Raw genomic sequence first — 23017 nt, forward strand, 5'->3', positions numbered from 1 at the left:
ATAGGATGAAGCGGTAGTGAGTTGCTAGTATCGCTTCTCAATTTGGACATGAAATGCACTCCGGACCCAGCCTGGATAGATTAATTGCTGCAAAATAGCAACTCAGTATTATATTTGAGTCAATTTTTACCAAAGAGCCGGTTCCAAAAGTAAACTTGTTGTGGGATATGGTGCATCTTGTCCGGGCATTACATAATGCCATTCCGGGACACTTCTACTTTTATTTCCCAAACCTATTAAAGTGCAATTTGATACCATGGTCAACTTTGCTCTATTCATATGAGTAAAATCAAATAAACAACATGAAGAGATTTGGTCTTGAAAGACAGTTGAAGTCTGTTACTTTCTTATTTTAGATTTGATTATGATAAAGACAAGTTTGATCTGATTTTACTCTCTTGGTCATAGTCAACTTGAATGACAAATATCATCATATGGTAAGGAAATGTGGAACTTGAAAATTAATTTTGAATCTGATTTTTGGTCAGATTTCATTCTGTTTATCAAAGTGATGTGGACATGGTGTGGTCTTCTCTTGTGTTTTCTGAAGCTGCCAGTCCCCCATTTCCCCCTTCATCTCCTTTCCCCTCCCCTTCCCTTCCCCCTTCCCGTCCCCTCCCCCTTCCCCTCCCCTCCTATCCCTCCCTTTATTGCGTACTGCCAGACTCACATAGGGATTTTCTGACAGTTCAGTTTTAAATGCAGTATGGCATGATTGACTTATTTGGTACTGCAGTATCCTTGTATTTCAGCATGGCTTACATGGGGAATTCCCTCTTTAGAATGACATCACCCCTATTGCCCCCACCCTCTTATGAATATTCATGAGTTAGGCACTCATACAGCCAATGTCACTGCAGCTGACTGAATATTCATACCTCCATGGCTGGGTGCTCCATGCTCCTTGATGAAGTGGGGGATGGGGGCGGGGCTTCTGCTACACTGAGACCACTGCTTGTTGACACATGACCATACATGAGCACACTTCACGTGGAGACCGTTGGCTGAGGTCCAATTAGTCGTTTCATCAGGGAGGTGGGAGAGGTTTCTGTCGTTTTCCAGAACATGGGACTCGTGCCAAATATAGAATGGTACTTTGCACTGTGTGATGTGCAATCAGCTGATCGCTGATTCATAACATCTCATGTGCAGTTGGAGTGCTGAGTATTTGTTTTAGGCCAGCTAGACCTTATTGGGCACTATTTATAAGCCGCCCACTGCAGTCACATTTTAGTAGTCTACCTTTTTCAAGGCATCAAGCACAACATTACAACTTACTGGACTCTAGTGGTTTTACAATGAGAGTGGTTTTGCCAGCGCCGTCGCAAACGAATATCGATGATCGTCAAGACTGTCTTGCCATGTACAATTTCTTTGGCGGATGGCAGAGCCTCGCTATTTCGCTACCGTCATTCCCCTTCCCTCTCCTGTCTCAAGGTATGTGCGACATAATGTGCATCCTTGCGTATCATTTACGATTCAAGTTGCGTTTTTATTCATTGATGTAATGTACACATCATACTGATACACGTGTATTATGTTATGCACTGTGTTGTTAATATGCCGCTATCCCTCTTTCCAAGTATGATACGTTGTATGCACACATGACAGTTCTCTATCTCTTTCTTATTCATCTGTACTGGTATATACATTTACGTGCACACACCTCTTACTTTCTTGTGGTGTGAGTGTGTGTGTGTGTTTGTTTGTTTGTGTGTGTGCATGCTTGTCCTTCATGTATCTCCACTGCTCCTTTCAAAACTTCAAGATCTAAGATCTGAAATGCCGATTAAAGTTTGTATGTGACCACATTGGTGGCATTTTATTGATTGTGTGAAATATACTGTCACTGAGGAATGAAGGAAGAATGCTCTTAGTACCATTCACTTCTTGAGATCAGTCACGTTAGGTTGGAGAAAAAAAAAAGGAAAGCAAAATGTGAAAACCAAAATAATTTCACAGGAAATCCCGAAAGGAAGTATTGTATATACAGTATAGGATTGATTTCAGTTGTTTTCAAGATGTATGTATACATGTTAAGTATGTAGGAAACCATAATCTTTCTCTAAAAGAAAACTGTTTTGTAAGTGACAACAGTGACAGGAAAAAAATCAACAACAACAACAACAACACAAACACATCAGTCTAGATTGGAGTGAAATCACAGAAATGATGCGGGACTTTTTTTTTTTTTTTAGATATTAGTAATGGGATGTCTGGCATGACGTACACAGTGTATTCCAAAATAGCAGCACTAGCTCCGTGACAATAATATCCCTTGTGTAATACTCCTCAATTACTTTTTGCGCTTTGAGGGGAATGATACCGAAATGTACTGTGTGTGGATTGAGGGAATGCAGCAATATTAGTAGAACACACCAATAAAGTTTGAGGAAAATCAGACAGTCCATTCAACGCTGTGAATGTTTCACACACGCAAAAAGTATTCTTTATACATTTTTCCCCTTTGAAGGGAAATGATATCCAAAGACATGTTTATATGTGGATTGAATGAATGCAGCAATATAAGTAGAGCACATAAGTGAAGTTTGAGGAAAATTGGACAATCTGTTGAAAAGATTTGAAACTTTTAATGTTTTGGTGCCGCCATTGCTGGATGAGAAGACTGCAACAATTCATCATATTTTTCATTCTATATAACAAAAAAGTGCACATTTCCTTGACTTCCTTCTCTGATATAATAAGGGTAATGTTATTTCCCCTGATTTTTGAAAGAGGTATGTCAAGTGCTCTTTCCTTATGCTATAAATATGAAAATAATATGTTGAATTCTCTTAATATTTTCTTTGTTTCATTGTCGCTCAGTGACGTCATGAACTGTTTTTGTCTCTTGATCCAGTGATGGTAATGCCAAAACATTACAAATTCAAAACTTTTGAAGTGATTGTCCAATTTTCCTCAAACTTCACTGATATGTTCTGTTTATATCATTGCATGCACTCAATCCACATGTAAACATTTGTTTGGATATCATTTCCGTTCAAGAGGAGAAATATTTAAGCATACTTTTTTGTGAAAAAAAAACCAATTGTATAGCACGTAAAGTTGGTTGCAACTTTCTTTTTCTGTGTTAATGTATTGCCAGGCAGGACATCCTGGTGTTTCAGAGAAAAGCTGCACTAATTGTGGGACTGTGATGTTTCTTGCGTAACTCAGTCTGACCTCAGTTAAACCAGCCGTCATCACTCTTCTGGATCTCTCTGTTATCCGGACTTGGGCTGGCACTTGATTGCCATTGCATTTTCACAAAATTTTCACAAAATCTGTAATACTGAAAACCAAACACGAAATTTGACCATCTCTTGCAAACACTAGACAAAAAAAGAAGAAGAAGAAGTTTTAGCATAAATGTGTATCGCTATGGCACTATGTACATTTCTAACGGCCACAAACAATGCTGCTTATATGATCCTCGTCTGAACAGAGAAAAGGGAGAGAGAGAGACAGAGACTCCGATGTTTGATTTTATACTGAAGAGCAAGATATTTTTGGGCATGAAATGTGTGAATTGGAGTCAACGACCTTTTTTTGTGACAATCATTTTTCGTGAATTGTCACTGGCATTCAGTGCATGTAGTGTAGACAAGAAGTTTTGCATGCATTTTGATTTCACAAATCTTGGCTCTCAAGAAATCAGCCAAATCAAAATGAACACGAACATTCCTTGTTTTACAGTCTTATGCTTGATTGCCAACTCAGATATAAAGACATTTTTTTTTTTTTTGCATTTTTCATTTCATGTGAATTATGAAAAGTACTCTAAAAATGGGCAAATGTATGAATGTCTTGAAGTGAATTTCTGTGAAGGAAATTAAATAAAAGGGAGGTAAAATAATTGACATATAATGTATTAAAGAAGTGACAAAGAAGAAGCTCTGAAACAAAATCCCAATTCTCACCCAAAATAGCTTGTGATGCCTCAGTAAAGCATGCCACTTTGGGACTCATCGGTATGTGGATTTGCTGTTAGAACCTTCTTTTTAGAGTGTCTGATTTTGTTAACAAAATTTCACACTCGTCCTTTCTCCATTGATTCCGCATTCCATAGCCACACTGTTCGCCGACTTCGTTTTTCTTCTCTTGGTTTCATGAATCTTCACTGCTCTCCCCTATCTCCATGATTCTCCAACATTCAACACCTTCCTCTTCCTCTTCCCTTCTATTTCACCTTTCCCCTTCTAACGATGTCCGAACATCCTACTTGATTCTCATACTATTCTTCCTTACCACTCTCTGTGTTCCTTTCTCTACCATCTCCACTAGTGCAACTTCAACCTCTAGCCCATTACTGTCTCCCACTCTTCACTTTTTGCCCATCTCACAACCCCCATATGTCGCTTCCCTCTTCGTTTCTCCTCTTTCTAGGCTCTTCTGCCAAACAACGATCCGGTTAAGGACTACATACACATGGTGTCACCACAAATCTTTCTTCCTCAAAATTTCACACTAATTTGTGTCCTGTGTTAAACTGCTGAGTTGCACAACTTACAATCAAATCTTGAGCACCAAAGTACCCCCAACCTCCACCAAGCCATGTAATGCCAATGATACCCATGGACCATGTTGTGTGGTTGCAAAAATCGCAGAGAGCATATCATTGATCTACAACATCCTCTCCCAGACTTTGATGTGCAAATATTGGCAGTCCCGACACCATGCAGCTTATCTGGGGGAAAAGACAAAAAATAAATTATGAGTGGTTGAATAAACAAAGAAACTCAACCCGAAAGGGGGGAAAGATCAATTTATAAATTCATACAGGTGTACACATCTGTTGATATGATCTGATATCATTGGTACAATTGCTTTGATTACAATCATGCATGAACAACAGCCAGAAATATTGTTGTTTCAGTGTGCCACTTCTTATTCAAGTTACTTCGTCAAAAGAAAAAAATAAAGTAAAAATCAAACCAATATAGCTTAAAAATTTAATCAACTTTTAGACAAAAATGAGAAAATCATCAGAAAATATGAGTTGATTTTCACAAAACAGTAATATATCACTTTTATCTACATGATATGTGCCATAGATGACAAGATATTATCCTTGAACGGAACAACTCTGCCGTTGATTTTAGCCATAAAAGTCCTCTATATACATGAATCATGTTCCTGGTTAATGAATTAGCTACCGTAACCGCATTGCTGAATTTCAACTTCTTTGCAATTGTTCATGCAACTGATACAATTCCCCGTGTTTGATTTGTCATGAAAAAAAAAAAAGACAATTTATGAAGATTTCCATCACTGGGAGACTTAATTCTTGAGACAATGGTAACACAATCGGAATCATTTGCACCTTATGATTATCAGCAGTATTTAGTGTCTCATGAAAGCATGTGAATTTTTTAAATTCGTAGAACTCTCAATTTTTTTTTTTCTAACCCGGAACTATTCTCTTCATATCATTTTGTCATGTTTGTCAGTTAATTCATCAATTCAATTTAAGTTAATTTTTCATTTTTTTTTTCTTTTTTGCATGCATTGCATGTGTGGTCATGGAGTGTCAAACTAGCAGAAGTAATGCTTTTATCTAGGGCCACTTGAAATCACTATGCACATTAACTGAAAAAAAAAGAAGGAAATTCTCACAAAATATGGGAAGATGAATTAACTGATATCATATCACTGTTGATTTCAGATCTTTTTCTTCTCAATGTTGCTATTCATAATAATGAGCTTTCTTACAAATTGAGGCTATGACTTACACTGTACATGTATGTTTACCTGCTGTAAATTCTTTCGTCATAAGTAATGACAAACAGTGACATCAGTTGTGGGGTCTTATCTTATAACTTTTTTTCCCCAAGTGATTCATCCTCCCTGCAAACAGACTGAGTGTAATCTGATCTGAACATGTAGCTCATGCTTTCCTGAAAGTGAGAAGGGATATCCACACTTGGTTTTGGGTTTTCAAGAATTTAGAGAGATTGATTGCATGAGTTAATGTACATCGTATCTGCCCCACGTCATGGTAGACATGTGGTGCGCATGAGTGAATGTAGCGGAAGAGTGTTTCGTCATGCACCGTGCAATCGGCGATGGCATTGTGCAAGAGTACAAACCTCACTTGACCTGTGTCAGGGGTCGCACTTAACTTTTTTTTTAACTAGCCAGGCGGACTACTTAGAATCAATTGTGACACTGAAGCAATATTTTGGCTAGCCAGACGGACTAGTTACTTCAGAATTTTATGATTTTTAGCTAGTCCGACATGATTTTGGGTGGCCAATGGCCAGCGGACCATCGCCAATTTCGAACCCTGCCTGTGTGCTATTCAACCCTGAACTCGTCTCCGTACCACGCTCTCCCCTTCCAGAAGTGCAAAAATGTGCTGTCAGGCCTTGCATCGGGGAAAGCCAGCACCAAAATGTTTGGTGTGATCATGAACCCTAGGTCCATGGTATGATTATCACAACCTTTCAGATTGAGGGTGTACTTTTTTTTGCAGGTTTATGTTGATGTTCATGGTCAGGTCAGGTCAGCTTGCCCTGGAGATTTTAATGATAGCTGTGCACACACAAAAAAAATAATAAAAATGAAAATGAATAGATGATCACTGAAGTCTGCCTGAATTAAGATTTGCTGTGCCTAGTGCTGTGATGAAAATGGCTTTTTTTGCTCTTCCAGGATGGGAACACTGTCTCTAAAAACAAATCAAAGCAGGAAAAACATTGCAACAGGTGAATACACATTTGAGCAGGATGCCTCATATTACAGGAAAGTTTTTCCCTTGAGGCAAGTTTGCAGTTCAAAATAGGTTGTGCTTGTACTGCTTCCTGTGACCATAACAAATAAGATCTATGATTTTGAGTACTTTAACAGCTGTATGACATGACATTTATTTTTAGCTGCCCATTCTGGCATCTTATTTTAATGTTTTGGTAGCAGTTACACTGCTCCAACTTTGTTTTGAATCATGCAGTTATTAATATCAACAGTGTTTTTCCAGGCATGCTACCATTTTGCAATCACATTCATCTCCGTGGTAATTCCCCTCAAAGTGTGATGTTGCATTCATTGCATCTACAATAAATATTGATTCTTCGTCCGAGAGTAAGGCTTTTGAGCTGTTATGATGTTTTTAATGTGTTTCCTGAGACGATTTCCCATGATTGACCTCGCCCAGCATGAGTCATGTTACATGTCTATGTAGCTTCCCATATCTCTTCCCATATACACGCAAAAAGGTAACCTCCCCCCGGCCATTTCTACACTTTTTGCTGAACTTCTGTGTGAAAATGAAAATGATGAGTACAGTTTTGCATGAGTGAGCACACATTAAAGACAAAATGGTCACTTTTCAAAAGTCACAAGAGTTTTTCTTTCTTTCTTTCTTTTTTTATTTTTATATATTTTTTTTTTTTTTTTGGGGGGGGGGTTGTGAGACATTCTGTTTCTTGTTTATGTTTAAATGTTGTTGTTTTATTATCTACCCCGTAACCCCCCTCACACCTATCCTGACACTTTTTTTTTTTTTTTTAATGGTTTGGTAAGTAGAAGTGTAGGGGAAATTGCTGTGTTCAGCCCTCTTATAACTGCAAAATGTATTACAATTATTGAAAGAATTTATATCAGACATTATTATCAATATACTACTGCATGTGTTTGTGAACATAAGAGTGAGCACATTGTAAAGATGTCCAGAGCAAGAAAGGCTACTTAGAATGTACTGATAATATGTCATGGGGGGGGGGGGGGGGTCAAACAATGAATGATATTACAACAATATTACTTAAACATTCACCAGCAAGAGACTGTTTCACAGACCTCGCCAAAATGACTTAAATTGTGACTTTTGACAAGTGACAATTTTTTTCTTGAAAGGGGAATCCAGGACAAATAAAAAGTTAGTGTGAAAAGAAAGAATAAAACTCTTCAAGTTCAACAGTGAAAGTTTGATCAAAATTGGATGAAAATTAAGAAAATTATGAAATTATGAAGTTTTACTAATTTTCAGAAAACAGAACATTTTTTTGATTAGTCAATATAAATGCAAGTAGTAAATCGATGTCATCCCCTCACAATTTGCCATATAGTATGTACATAAAATCATGAAATTTCCAGTTTTCTTATCAAATGCATTAGCTTATGTCCCAGTCTCAAAACCTGTTAAAATCTGACTGATCATTATTTTGAAGGTAGTCGGCCAGGAATAGCATTTTCATTTTCAAATTTTCATTGTTGTGCTTGTTAGATTTTACTCTTTGTTATCAGACTAACTTACATTGTACACCTGGCCTGGAATTCCCCGTTAATGTGCACTCACTCATGCGTATAAACATATCAGTCTCATTTTCACACAAAACTTTATTATAAAGTAAGTTTAGGAATACCCCCTGCCATTTTTTTTTTTTTCTGGTGGTGGTGCTCAAAACCTATTCATTCAAAAAATATGCCATTGTGATTAAGGGGGGGGGGGGGTACTTTTTTGTTGTGTAATGTGTGTATCGATATAATATAAATATATATATATATATATATATATATATATATATATATATATATATATATATATATATATGGAATGGTTGAGAGCACAGAAAAAGCATATTTGTGAATAAGATTAAAGAGAATCATAGGCAGGCGGTGGCAATTGTAATAGTGTGTGGGGAGTCGCAATCTGTAAAGTAGTTTACAATGTAGGGAATTTTTTTTTATTGTCTACATGTTCTTTTCTTATCTTTTTCCACTCGACAGCTGATTGGCAGATGAGAATTATAGGATTTCAAAGCGTGATGAGTGTGTGGCCATTGGTACGTGGCACATGGGGTAGTTTCAGTTTCTCTACGTCTCTGCCTCATTGATCTAGCTATTTAGAATTACTTCCTTAATCCATGGCGACCAAGAGACAACACAACTGGATTCCCCTTAATAACCCTTTTAGGGCTGGGGACTTTGGACAGCGTGTATAATGCTATGGGGGTTTCTAAGTCAGTCAACGCTCAAAACACGTAAAGGGTTAGAATGTAACCCTTGAGTGGAATGCCTTCTCTGTGTTGACTGAAATGCTTGGCATGATTTTAATAGGTCGTGTCAAGGTCAAATCCCAACGTGTGTATGCATCATTATTCACTTCATTAATTTTGTTCCTCATTTGATAGCAAAAAATTTATTTCGGGATAGTGGAAATTAGTGCTATGGCAGATATTGGTTTCTTGTCTTGTTAAAGTGTAAAAGTGTAGAAATATTGAGATAAAAACTGTGCAGATGGTCAAGCTTTGCAATTAATTTCCCACAAAGTTGTGTAATTTTCATCAGGAGTCATGGTACTGAGTGTACATTCAGAGAATCAAGTTGGAATGTCATTTTTGAATGTCATCGGTAGTCTAACACTCTTAATAAAATTTCTGCCAATATCTGAATTTAAACTAAAAAAATTTTGTGTATATTGTTACGGTGCCTCTAAAATTCCTTGAGTAAAAATATGACAGTACAGAGAAGTTATCTTTCCTTTGTACAATGTCGCTGCTGTACCAGCTGTACAAAGTGCACTTTCAAGATGTGTTTTGGTTCTTCATTTGCCACGCCCACTATCTTTCCAAAGTGAAAAGATGATTTACAATGTACTTGTAATTGACAAACCAATGTGCAATCAGAGACATAAATATATATTCAGAATTTCAGATATCGACGATACAAAAAAACCCTATTTGAAATAGTAGGGCGATGATGACATACATTAATTGAAATGAGACTCCCACTGCGTGCTAAAAAGGCATTCAGAGCTGCAAGTGACTTCAGAACTTTGTTGCGTAGGTCACTTTGTCATGTGCCTTGCCTATTGAAAATCTGATGTGTGGGTGTACCATTGATACCATTAGCTTTAAAGTGCAGCACCCAACCATTTCAATTCTTCTTACCCCTTTCTGTGCTGAGGACTTTGGACATTTGTGTACGGGGCTATGAGGTTTTCTTTGCCAGTTGGAATTCAAAACACACAATGGGTTGAACAAATCGAGGAAAGTCACGAAATGTAATGAATGACGGTCATCAAACTTAGACATTAAATACAAGACAGTTAAAGAAGTGTAGGAGTATCATTTTTTTTAGTTTTTTTAGTTACTGTGACCGGGGCAGGGGCACAGTTGATGTAAATAGGTTTGGAGACAGTCGCGACCCCGTACACATAGATCGCTCATATGTACGCACCAATGATACGACCGCCGCGCATTCGATCAGCGTGCTGTAAAAGAGACTAGCTGTCACTGTGCCCTGTAAATAGGTTTGGAGACAGTCGCAACCCCGTACACTAGAACTGTACACATACTGTAGATGATCACTCATATAGGTACGCACCAATGATACCACCGCCGCGCTGCGCTGTCGATCAGCATTGATTACGAGTGCTGTAAAAGAGACTAGAATCTATATTTTCGGTATCTATATTTCGGAATCTATATTTTATGTATATAAAACAAATAATGACTGCTTGATATTCGGGGCACAGTTAAAATTATGTAGGCCCTCGGTGATGTGAAAACCATAACCATGCCCTCAGCCTCGCTTCGGGCATAGTTACGGTTTTCACATCACCTTGGGCCCGTAATTTTAACTGTGCCCCTCATAGCAGTCACTATTTGTATACTAGAACCTCCTGTCCCTACAAGTTATCATGGAAAGGTTATCATACTAGTCTACATAATGAAGAAAGATTCTTCCTTCAGTTCTCACTAAAGAATTGAAATTTTATGAAAATTTATGTACAGGTCAGCGGGAGACTTGCAAGATGATGACGTCACCACTTCCAATTTGCTTTTTTTTTTGTGACAAAAATCACTGTTTCATGAAAATATGATTGTGATACCACAACTCTGAAAATTCATTTGCTTCTTATTTCAGATGGGATGCGATGAAACCTCTATCGATCTGTTTGTCTATCTTTACTCTAGTTATCTAAGCAACATGTATCCTAAACTTGATGTGGAATTGTAACTTTAAAGCCACTCAGAGATAGGAAGGCTGTCATGCCATATGTCTGCTTAAACCAAGGCGAGTGAGATTGATGACTGTTATTCATCAAAGGCAATCTATTAGACATTGAGACAACTTTCAATGTGTCTACGATATTTCACTTTCCCTTCCCATGGTGAAAGCACCTCAGTTTATGGGAGCGAGAGAGGGAGGGACATTTGTTGAGGGGAATTTTACTTGGGGAGGACAGCATATACACAATAGTGCAGTTCAGCATAATGAAGCATAAGAGTCTGTATCAGTGGCTTAGTGGTCACCACAGTTGTCATCGTAGTCGGACCTCAACTGACGTAGGACCACACATGTCCACATGCAGTATAACAAATTATCGAAATTGTCAAAAGTCCGTCTGCCACCAAGCCTGGACTGTTGAACAGTGGAGAAATGTGCATGTCAGCGTGGGAGCAATCATTCACCGAGGATACTCTTTGCCGAGACATCCTTTCTGTGTTTGTCATTGAGCTTTTCTGAGACTGAATCAAATATTGCAGAAGTCTATGCATATGTTAGATTAGTGTCTTGCAATGTGGCAACACAAGCAAGAGAAATGCTCACCCGCCCATAATGCTGACATAATTGCAGGTGCCTCCGCCAACAAGGAATTCTTTGAGCAGACCGATTTCCAGTCCACTGCCCCTGGGGAGGACGAAGATGTCTACTACCAGGCCCAGACTGACGTGCACCGCAGCCCCGTGGGCTACGACAAGGATCTCATCGTCGCCGACCCCACCACTGAGGACGGGGGACTCTTGCTCGACGTAGACTCAGTTGTTGAAGTCCGGCTGCGTGGGAACTCATACTCGGGACTCATACGGTCGATTGAGAAAGTACCCGAATGGCTGGATGGCGAGATCGCTGGCATCGAACTTGTGAGTCTTTTGAACACTATGTCTAACTGCAATGTGATCATGCAATCAATGATTCAGATAACGCATCTTATTCCATCTTAAGTTTTAGCAAAATTTTTATTACCACCACGTTTGGTGGGACTGATAGGAGCAGCAGGAACTAAACATTATTTCTTACTTAATCCTCAAAAATTCTCTAAGTAATTGTTTGCATTACTTGTTTTCTGTTGCTTGGGATGTTTGGACATTCCATATTCTGATTGTCATTGTAGGTCTTCTTTTTGTTTTAAATCTTGCATGGCTTTATCATTTGGTGGTTGGAAGTGCTAAAAATATTTGATATTTCATACTGTAGAAATTTTTAGCACTCTGCTAAACTATAGAATAGTATAGACAATATCACTCAACTGAACTAAAACAAAGTAAAACCAGCAATATCTTAAGAGATGTTAAAATATGAACAGAAACTCACATCTTAAATGAAATTATAGACAAGTGATTGTCATGGTGTAAGCTGTGAGATATGCAAGGATCGAGGCATGCAGTGATTTTGCTCCAATGTCTGCCCTATATTTCAATTCAATGTTATGAACTGAAGCACCTCATGAAGTTCAAAGCTCCCTTGATGCTTTCTGCAACTTTGGCCATCATTTGAAAAAAAATCATAAGGCTCATGATTACATTTGTTATATTTGGTGTATTTTTTCATTAGAAAATATGAAAATGAATTGAAATTGAAATTGAAAAAAAAAGAAGATATGCAGTAGATATTTAGCGATTAAGGTGTTAGAACAATTCATGCAAGTATTACAAGATACAAAGCGAGCCTGACACAGGTAGTAAAAGAAAATAAAACAAAACAAAATCTAACAAATGCGGACTGTATGTTACGACTGCTGCAGGAGGATCCCATCGTTGGAGGGACGGATGGGAGCTTCGAAGGCAAACAGTACTTTAACTGCCGCCCCGGGAGGGCGGTATTCCTCTACCTGTCCCAGTGTCGGCCCGATTCGCGGTTTCCGACCGGCGAGGCCACGTACCGATACTACCGTAGGGAGACCAGCCAAGGTTTGTGCAGCATTTGTCGTCTTTGTTGAACATGTGACAATCAAGAACATTTCCTGTCCAACAACCAAAAATCATTTAAAAAAAGAGCAATAAACAAAGAATCAATGCAATAAGAAATAATGTAATAAAACCAGAAATGCACGAGGAATGTATTGCCATAGGATGCATGTGTGTGTTGGTGAGTCGTATTGTTGTTGTTGTTTTTTCCCTTAATTTCAAATGTGCATTGTCTTTTCAAGGTCAAGGAAAGTGAAGAGAGTGCAGCTGAGATGCTTTTTGAAAGAACAAAAATGATGCTGTCTTTGTGAAAAATTACCATCTTTTGAATTCATAATTCATTTCCAGTTTTCATTACTTCCAAACAATATCTACAATCAAGTGAGATGACATTCAGTGCAGGAATGCACATCTACGTGTATGTATAACCAAAGCAATTAAAATTTGTGGTGTTTTTCCCCCATTCGTCTAATGATTCATGGATGGATAAATATCTGATATCCGTTACTCCCAAACAATATCTGCGCTCAAATGAGATTACATTCAGTGCAGGAATGCACATCTGTGTAAAACCAAAACAAACAAAATCTTTAATTTTTCCTCTATTTGTGTAATGATTCATGGATGAATATATATGAAATTCTATGCTTTCCTTCTTGTGAAATTTGTTCTTTATATGAATGTGTGATTCCCCCCCCCCCCCCCATCATGCTGCATCTCTCCACAGACTTTGGTGGGGTAGACTCTCCCATTGAACCCGGCTACATCTCGCCCCAGAGGTTCGACAGGGGGAGTGTGGGCCGCAACAAGGGCATCCAGGGGGACCAGAACTCCTGCTACCTCGACGTCACTCTCTACAGCATGTTCTCCTTCAACGAGACCTTCGACAGGATGCTCCTCAGAGATGGGGATGCGGCCGATCTCCCCCAGTTTTGCGCGATCCAGAACATTCTGAAAGAAGCGATCGTCAATCCTCTCAGGAAGTAAGATGCATCACATGCTACAAATTAATTTGTTATGACTATGTATTTGTACATACATATACGTATACTGTAAAACAGGAAATATTCTTAACATGAGATTATCACGAATAGGAGCTGTCAGCCTTTTAAGCAGCATGAAATTTTTGCAAATTGCCACTGGCATTCAGTGCATATACATATAGTGTAGACAAGAACTTTTGTGTGCATTTTAATTTCACAAATCTGGGCTCTCGCTAATTTTGCACAATTAAAATGCCCCCCCCCCCAAAAAAAAAAAAAAAAAAAAGTTCTGGTTTTACAGTATACATGTACGCACTAATGTAAGCATAAACATAGATATATATATTCATATATTTATGCATACATATGTATGTATGAGTGTATGAATGGTATTGTTAAATTCCTGAGTGTCCAGCTCACTTTTATTACTGAACACAGGAAATATCCAAGGTTGGGTACATGTATGTCCCTCTTCATCGTTAACAGGAAAATCTGGAATGCTGGCATTGTGTATAAATGTATGATTGTGTAAAGAAAAGATATTCATTTTCAATTTCATACCAAACTTGCCATTCCGAAAACTCAACTCATAAGTATTACATCTTATTGTATTATTATTGTTATGCTGTGAAAGTCATGATTTAAAGCAACATTAAATTGGTAGATATGACTACAAAAAAGATTTGAATTACATCATAAGATTGTCAGAGTCAAGTCAATTTTATCTTCATGTGTAGGATGCAATACAGGTTCTAGAGATTTGTTCAATATATGCTTTGTGCATGGCATGCCATTTTTGTTAAGGGGCTCTGCTGTCCACAAAACAACATGCCACTCTTTGGCTACACACTCAAATGAGATGTGTGATTTTGGACTACTGTAAAAGTGGTTTCTTTCGCGTACAGAAACTTTCACGGTTTCCATCGGTGCGGACTTTTTCGCGTGTGTTTAAATTCGCGGTCGGTAATGATAGCGTTGTACAACCGACGAGTTCAAAACATTTTTGCGTGATGTTAAATTCGTGGTTCAACCTCAAAGCGCGAAAAGCGTGAAAATAAAACCACTGCGAAAGAAACCACTTTTACAGTATGAGTTATCATTGACGGAGATTTTATGATTGTATCCCTTGCCTCGCGGCTTATGAACTGTTCTCAACCGTTGTCTTTTACATGGGCCTCTCTTTTTCCTGTAACACAGTTATTTTGAACATTAGTTTCACATGTATTACGTATATGTATCTATTGGGTGATTTCAAGTTCGGTGCTAGTGCTAGTGCTAGTGCTATCTCAGCACTAGCACCAGCGATAAAACCGAACGTGAAATCACGTCGGTGTTGGGAGTTGACCTCAAAATTATGACGTATTTCCGGTTGCTGGTGCTGGGCTCGGTGTTGAATGTCGTCTGCTGAACCGAGCTCCACCGTTTGTGTTAGCGATTTACGTGCTTTTTCCCCGTTGACTAACACTAGCCCCTAGGGATTATCATTTTCGTCATTTCAAGTTCGGTGCTGGTGTTAAGCGTTGCTGTGCGAAACCCACATTAACATCCATAAGTAGGTATTCGTTTTACGTGCAAAGTCTATGCTAATGCAGTGCTCACCCACGTAAACGTAAACGAACACTCTAGACATGGCTACATAAATCTGAGCCCTGGAGCAAAATAAAGATAGTTGTATTTTGGGGAATGGGTGAAATTTGTGGCATTTTGATCCGTCTTTCTCACTATGTGTCTAAAACTAAGCAGTTTTGGCTACATCTTTTAATATTTGACTGTAATCACGCGCCATCACTTTTTTTCGTCGGGCAATTTCCGCGGAGCTTGCGGTGCTGTGATTCCAACACCAAGTGCTGGTAATCGATAATTTTGATCGGTATTGCCTTGTTAATCTGACCGTCGGTGTTAGAGCTCGATTTAACGCTGTCATTTGGGAGCTAGCACTAGCACTAGCACCGAACTTGAAATCACCCATTGTTGTATACATTCTATTTTTCCTTGAACTTGTATCAACCAAAATGTGCTGTTGGAAATAAAGTCTTATTTGAACTGAATGGAGTTGAATGATCCCGTTCTTCCCTCCAAGGCATGGCTTTGTGAGAGCAGACCGTGTCCGGAACCTGCGCCTCAAACTGGACGAGCTGAACCTTCTGCCGGGGCTGACCAACGAGGAGAAGGACCCCGAGGAATTCATCCACACCCTGCTGAAGGATGTCTTCAAGTCACAGCCTCTCTTCAAAACCAGGTAACCATTGGAACTGCAAATGCAGTGCTGATGAGGGATTTGATGCAGATGGAAGTGATGAAGATGAGAATGATGATGAGAATGATGATGATGATGACGATGACGATGATGATGATGATGATGATGATGACGATGACGATGATGATGATGATGATGATGAATAATCAATCCATTGATGCAGATGGAAGTGATGAAGATGATGAAATGATGAAGATGAGAACAAGGGTGAGAATGATGATGATGATGATGATGGTGAATCACTCCAATATCACAGCCCTGTAACATGATTGCTTTTGTTTGCACACAGTCTGTACACGTAATCATATGAGGAAGATGAATTGCATCTCTATGTAGAAGAGGATAGGTATAAATTCAGCTTAGTTCATTAAAATGCCATAATGATATACGTGAATCTATAATCAAAGATACCAATCAATGTTATTTCTATCAGTAGTCTTTGCCTCTCTCTCTGTTCTGATCTCATTGTGTGTCTGTCTGACTATCTGACTATTCTTCAATCTTTGTCTTTTTACTGGGTCCCTCCATTTTTTTGAAAATTGCGTATTGTTATTACATTTAGATACACTTTAGATTTCATGACAACGTATAACTACCACAAGGTTCCACAATTGTTTTATACTCTTCACACTGTACTTTGTTTTACTTGTGAAACCTTATTTTCTGTTACCAAAGGAAGTGAAATGTGTATGTTCTTTCCCAAAAATGAAATAAAGTTTGAATTGAATTGAAAATCTCCTCCCTCACAGACATGGCGACACTAAAGAGATCGACACCCACTATCTCTACCAGATCTTCATGGACAAGAATGACTCCCTTGATCTGCCTCGCGTGGAGCAGCTCCTGCACCAATCCTTTCTGGACAATGAGCTCAAGTTTGTGGAGGTAACCATGGCAACATAAATGATGCTTACTCTAACTCCCATCCGTCTTCTCTCCACTAAGAAAAACTTATAAGTGACTTCTTTCCTTCTGTATTTTTCTATACCTTGTTTTCTGGTTTTATTTGTGAGCTTCTAACATTTTCAGAACATCGGATGCGGCACACAATAAAGACCTACTTGATTCCACAGAAAAAGAGAAATGAATATGAGTAACCATGGAGTCAAATCAGGAATTTATCAAAGAAAAGAAATTGTTTCATAGACCCAACTTCCTAGAAAATGCATATCATGCTTGGTAAAAAGGAAGTGACCAAACAATCTTGCAGCAGTTAGTAATATATGGGTACTCCTGCAACAGCCTCTAAAAGAGACTTAAAAGATTTACTCTGAGAATATGATATACACATGAAAAGCCTTTTAACTTTCTGTAGCATTCAGGGCATTGCCAACGGCAACAACTGATTGCATGGCTCGCATATTATACAGTTCCATTTGTACACATGAGGTACACATACACATGTTGTATGTCCCTATACATATGCTTGACTTTGCCATCTGTTAAATCTTTTTTGCACTTTCTGTCTGCCTTCTCTGGTCCCAGATTCCAGACTGCCTGATAGTCCAGATGCCCCGGTTCGGCAAGGACTACAAGATGTACCAGCGCATCCTGCCCAGTCTCACCATCAACATCACAGACTTGCTGGAAAACTGTAAGTGGAAAGGCTTACCCTTTGTTAGATTGTTAGATAGGTGATTAGATTGTTTGTTTGTCTGTTTGGTTGTCTGTTTGGTTGTTTGTTTGTTTGTTGTTTGTTTGTCTTTTTAGTGTTTTTGCTTGCGTGAATCAATGAAACAAAAATTTCCTGTGTGTATATTTGCCTTCATTTATTCAGAGCTTAATTTTGCCTGAGAAAAACAGTAGTATCTGTTAGATCAAACAGACAGAGGTACAGAATTTGAAGAAAAAACTGTAACTCAAATTCATGAAATTCTTCCATCGAGATGTTTTCATGGCAACTGATTGAAAAATTGCCCTACATCGACATAAATAAGCACTGATTTGATCAGTGTTTCAGTAGTAGCCATGATAAAAAATCATGGGCGTACATACTCGAGCAGGATTCGAACCTACAACCTCCTGATCACCGGACAGGCGTCATCTCCACTAGACCACCGAGCTTTCGCCCAACAGCAAGTGTTTGTTCTAATCCTTATAGCAGGCAGCGGGTACTGCTTTATTATTCAAATTCATTAAATTCTTCCGTCGAGATTTTACGTTAGATGTAGGGCAATTTGTCAATCAGTTGCAAAACTGTAACTGTTGAGATAAAGTGATAAAAGTGATATTTCATTTTGATGCAAAATAATTAACATGAGGAGAACTGAACGAGGAGCATCACTTTTCTGTGTGAATTCTGCAGCTTTTCCATAGTTTGCAACATCATCTCTGGTTGAATTACCGAACGGTCTTCACATTTTACATATATCTCATTTTGCCTGAAATGTGAATAGGATGGTTGCCCTCTGTTTCCGACAAAAATGTATTTGTCTTTTAGAGAGATATCTCCCTTGAGATAAAGGGATGACACTTGCTATGAATATGACACATTTTGATGAGTTTTTATGCCTCCGCCACGAAGTGGTGCCGGAGGCATTGTGTTTTCGGGTTGTCCGTCCGTCCGTCCGTCCGTCCGTCCTTCCGTCCGTCCGTCCGTCCGTCCTTCCGTCTGTCCGTCCTTCCGTCCGTCCGTAATAAATTTTGTGGACAGGGTAACTATCAAAACCTTTTAAGGTATCCTAATGAAACTTGGCATGTATGTGTATTAGGGGGTGAAGTTGTGCCTATCAACTTTTGGGTGCACGTGGTCAAGGTCAAAGGTCAAAAGGTCAAGGTCAAATACGTAAAATTTCACTATTTCCTCCATATCTATGCAATGCCTGAAGATATTTTCTTGAAACTTAGTGTATACATGTATTACCCAATTAAGATTCTCTGGTGAAAGTTTTTGGGTCATGAGGTCAAAGGTCAAAGGTCAAAAGGTCAAGTTAAAATATTAAAACTTCGCTTTTTTTCTCCGTACCTTGGAAATTGTTCAAGGTATCTTCATGGCACATAGTATATAAACATGTACTGACTGGCAGTTATTATCTAGAGAATCTAGGGTTCATAGGTCAAAGGTCAGGGGTCAAAGGTCAAGTGCAACACTTCAAATTGTTACCATTTCCCTCATATTTATGTAATGCCAGCATTTTTTTTTTTTTACACTTGGTATATGCATGTATAACCTAGATTATCTGGAAAGTTTCTTTTTCTCTCTTTTTTTTTTTGGGGGGGGGGGGGTTTGCCTCAAAGGTCAAAAGGTCAAAGATCAAGGGAAAGTGCTGAACTAACTTTTTCCTCCATATCTCAGAAGTGGCTCAAGTTATCTTGAAACTTACTACATATTTATGCATGTTCTGCCTGACAGTGATTATCCTATGAATTTTAGGGTCAAAGACCAAAAGAAAATGGTAACAGTGTACTTTTCAATACAGAAATTACACTTTTTCTCCATACCTTGAAAATTACAGTATTCATACACTTATGAATGGGTCAAAGTCAAGTTAAAGTCCTTGAATCCCCAAATACATGCTCTCCTATTCATCTAATTAAACCTAGGTAAAGGAAGGTGAACATTCAACACATTTGTGACAAACATGTAATTTCAATATTTTGCCAATATTGTGAAAATGTAATTATGCATTGTCCACATGTACTATAGACCTATTAGGAGAATCATGCATTATGGCGGAGGCATAGCAGTCGCCTTAGCGACATTTCTAGTTTTTTTCTTCTTCTTCATCATTCTGTCACTCTACTTGTCATTCATGAATTTAACCTTTTTTTTATGACGTTGTACAAGTCCTGAATAAGAAAACATTACGCTGGTGATCAAGAGGGCCAATGCAGAAAAGTTGTTTAAATGTCAAATCTTGTTGAATAATGTGATCATACTTCTTACTTTCTCTCAGACCCACGTCAGTGCACAATCTGCGGGCAGCTGGCGACCCTGGAGTGCCGGGACTGTCGGCCGGATGTCGGCATTTGTGAGGAATTCATCAAATCTTTCTGCGAATCCTGCTTCATTATGGTGAGTGAGATGAGAGCTTAAGAGGCATCATACTACTCCATTTGAAGTTAACGTGCCCATTGCTTGTTCTTCACGGTATTGCATCCTGCCTAGTGTATTGGTATTCAATTTAAACAGATTAAAAATCTCTCCCTGTTGTAATGCAGCTCTTTTAGAAATTGTCCATCACATGTGTTCATGATCTGTACAATACTTTTTCCCTGTCATAGTTCATTTCTTTTGTCTTGTTTTGCATATCATGTGACTTTGAACTGCCAAAAAACAAGCCCTCACAGATAACATTTGTGAGTGAAGGTCAAATTCCAAAGGAGGAAGTACTGTCTGCTAAATCTCTCTTGCAACTGGTTGTCAGGGTGATGAGTTAGTGAGCATACTCTATTTGATTTTTAATGTCTCTCAGACTCACGAGCGCAGTAAGCCACATCACAAGAAGAAGGCGTTGACTGTGAGTGAAGAGATTCGGTCACTGAGTCAAGAGTTGGAGTCCCATGAGCCGTTATTCCAGCCCCAGATGATGGAACTGTTTGCCGTGGTCTGCATACAGACCAGCCACTACGTGGCCTTTGTCAGGGCGGAGCCCCAGTCGGACCAATGGGTCTTCTTTGACAGCATGGCTGATAGAGATGGTAAGAAAGGACCTGGTCTAGCATTGTCTCTCAGTCAACATTGATGTATTCACATTTGATGTTGATCTTGCTGTGTATGCGCAATATTTACACTGATATTCATTTAGTAGTAGTAGTAGTAGTAGTAGTACAATGTAGTAGTAGTAGTAGTAGTAGTAGTAGTAGTAGTAATTATAATAGTAATTATAATAATATTATTAATAATAGTGTTCATATTGATATTGTTATCCATAGCATGCTGATGTTGATATTTATTAATATGTATATTTAATTTTATATTATTTTAATGTTAATATTCATCAATATTTGTTTGCCAAAATGTGTGGAAGCTACTTGCTGTGAAGAATGAATTGACCTGTTCATTGATTGGGCAAATGGATGTGTACAAATAAATTTGTTTGAGGGTTTTTTTCCTAGTTCTCATTCTCCTTTTTCTTCATATGTTTTAGTCGCAGTGTCTCAACATCTTGGATTTTTTGTATATTTGATGTCTGCTTGTTTGAATGCCATTTGAAGTTGCCTCTTTATCTCTTTCTGTCCTTATCAATTTTGCATTATGCATTGTATAACAGGAGTATATTTTTACTGTTACCAAGTTGCGTTAGCTCCAAAACCATAATGCCCAAGTCAATGAAGTGAAACGTGGGAAGATTGCATGGAGTACAGACAACCAGTACAACTTTGTACTGTATGTCCCAAAAGAAATTACAATCAAATTTTCGCATTTATAACACCCTATATGATTAAACTGTCTAAATGCTACTTCATGGTCTTAAAATATAACATCCTAGCTCTATTTTGCAGAAAACCTCATTCAATTTGGTTAAGCGGTCACAGAGAAATGTGGAATGTTGTAAAGCATGTCATGAGTCTTCCAAGTTTAGCACTTCGGTGCTTTTATGTGTGAATACAATAGACAGAACTTGGAGGGAAGAGATTCTTGACATCCTCTACAAAATTCCTTATTTCTCTTTGACCACTGAAGCAAATCAAATGGGGTTTTCTGTAAGATGTGGGCAGTGAGTTATAGTTTCATATCCTGAATTTGTATTGGGATTGATTCCCTACTTTTAAAGATATCATTGCGGAGGGTTCCGTCGTAGTTCTTTTTGGGACATACGGTACTGTTTCAGCTGATAAGGGTGCTTAGGTTGCCCTTCCTATTGTGCAGTTTAGCAGATTCTGTCACCTGCAGTTTTTCACGTAAATGTCACTAAGTGGATGCTGAATTTGTGCTGTGTCATCGGCATTCTCTCTGTCTTCCTCCACAGCTTCCCACACTCCGGGCTTTAACATCCCAATCATCACCCACCTACCGGGCTTTGAGAAGCAGGTGCAGGACGAGGCCCGCATCAAGGGCACGCCCGACGACAAGAAGCTCCCCGAGCATCTGCGGAGGCTCCTGGCCGACTCCTACATCTGTTTCTACCGCCGGATCGACAGCAAACGGAGGGACCCGCCCAAGGAGTGGGTGTCCGGAGCCACAAACTACTGATGCGGTCCATCGCACGACGCCGACTTTCCGGGGCGCTAGAGTGGCATTCGAGACGAGGGAGAGATGAATGAAGGATTACGGCATTTCGAGAACATCATCCTTTGAATGCATCCTGGGTATGGGGCAGGAGCAAGAGCGCACAGAATGTCTTGAAGATGGAAAAGAGTAACGGGGTCGGGATTCGCAGTTTGCCGGCACTTCCTGGCGTGGAGGGATGCGCTCGCCGTTGCCATCGGTTGCTCGCAAAGCGGAGGAGAGTGCGAGGCATCTCTTGAGCTGGAGGGCTCCTGTCCAGCTCCTTCCGTCTTCTCTCGACGAGACTGCTGCCGGCGCTATCGACGAGGCACAGCAACAATGTTTGCTGTCTTGCAGACCGCTGGCAATGCCCCACCCACAGCTCACTTTCTCTGGCTCTTTTCACGTCATGCTCTATCTCTCTCTCTCTCTCTCTTCCCACCCTTCTGTTTCTCCTCATGTCTTCACTCTTCTTTCTGTCTAAAACAAAAGCACCCATCAGGAGTACTTCAGCGCTATACTAGAAATGCAGATGAATATTAGTATACAAAACTGTATCCCTCCCAGCAAACAGCCAACTAATATTATTATAAGTTGAGGATATAGCTTACGATTAGACTGCATTGCTGTCAATACAATTGTTGGATGATTTATTTGATCAACAATTCGCCATTGCAAACTTATTCTGTGAGGTAGAAGATAATAAGTGTTCTTT

The 23017-nt window shown here is 39.0% G+C and overlaps 1 protein-coding gene across 1 annotated transcript; it reads left to right on the plus strand.

Annotated features, from left to right (window-relative positions):
• Positions 1-1169: 1169 nt before the first annotated feature.
• On the plus strand, positions 1170-22713 carry LOC139712175 (ubiquitin carboxyl-terminal hydrolase CYLD-like). The gene is made up of 10 exons (XM_071624015.1): positions 1170-1437; positions 11581-11867; positions 12749-12914; positions 13639-13894; positions 15975-16133; positions 16901-17036; positions 17637-17745; positions 20048-20166; positions 20567-20792; positions 22064-22713. The coding sequence occupies exons 1-10, from the start codon at positions 1299-1301 to the stop codon at positions 22285-22287; spliced, it is 1821 nt and encodes a 606-aa protein (XP_071480116.1). The 5' UTR covers positions 1170-1298; the 3' UTR covers positions 22288-22713.
• The last annotated feature ends 304 nt before the right edge of the window (positions 22714-23017 follow it).

Source organism: Diadema antillarum, unplaced genomic scaffold (assembly GCF_040938485.1).
Source record: "Diadema antillarum isolate AM-2024a unplaced genomic scaffold, OU_Dant_1.0 seq00001769_RagTag, whole genome shotgun sequence".
In the NCBI taxonomy this organism is placed as follows: Eukaryota; Metazoa; Echinodermata; class Echinoidea; order Diadematoida; family Diadematidae; genus Diadema; species Diadema antillarum.

What these genes read in the sequence shown, in the direction of transcription:
- LOC139712175 (XM_071624015.1), top strand. Translation starts at nt 1,299, where the DNA reads ATGAGAGTGGTTTTGCCAGCGCCGTCGCAAACGAATATCGATGATCGT. An exon ending in CTTCCCTCTCCTGTCTCAAG is followed by an intron (nt 1,438 to 11,580) that starts GTATGTGCGACA and finishes ACATAATTGCAG; the next exon opens with GTGCCTCCGCCAACAAGGAA. An exon ending in AGATCGCTGGCATCGAACTT is followed by an intron (nt 11,868 to 12,748) that starts GTGAGTCTTTTG and finishes CGACTGCTGCAG; the next exon opens with GAGGATCCCATCGTTGGAGG.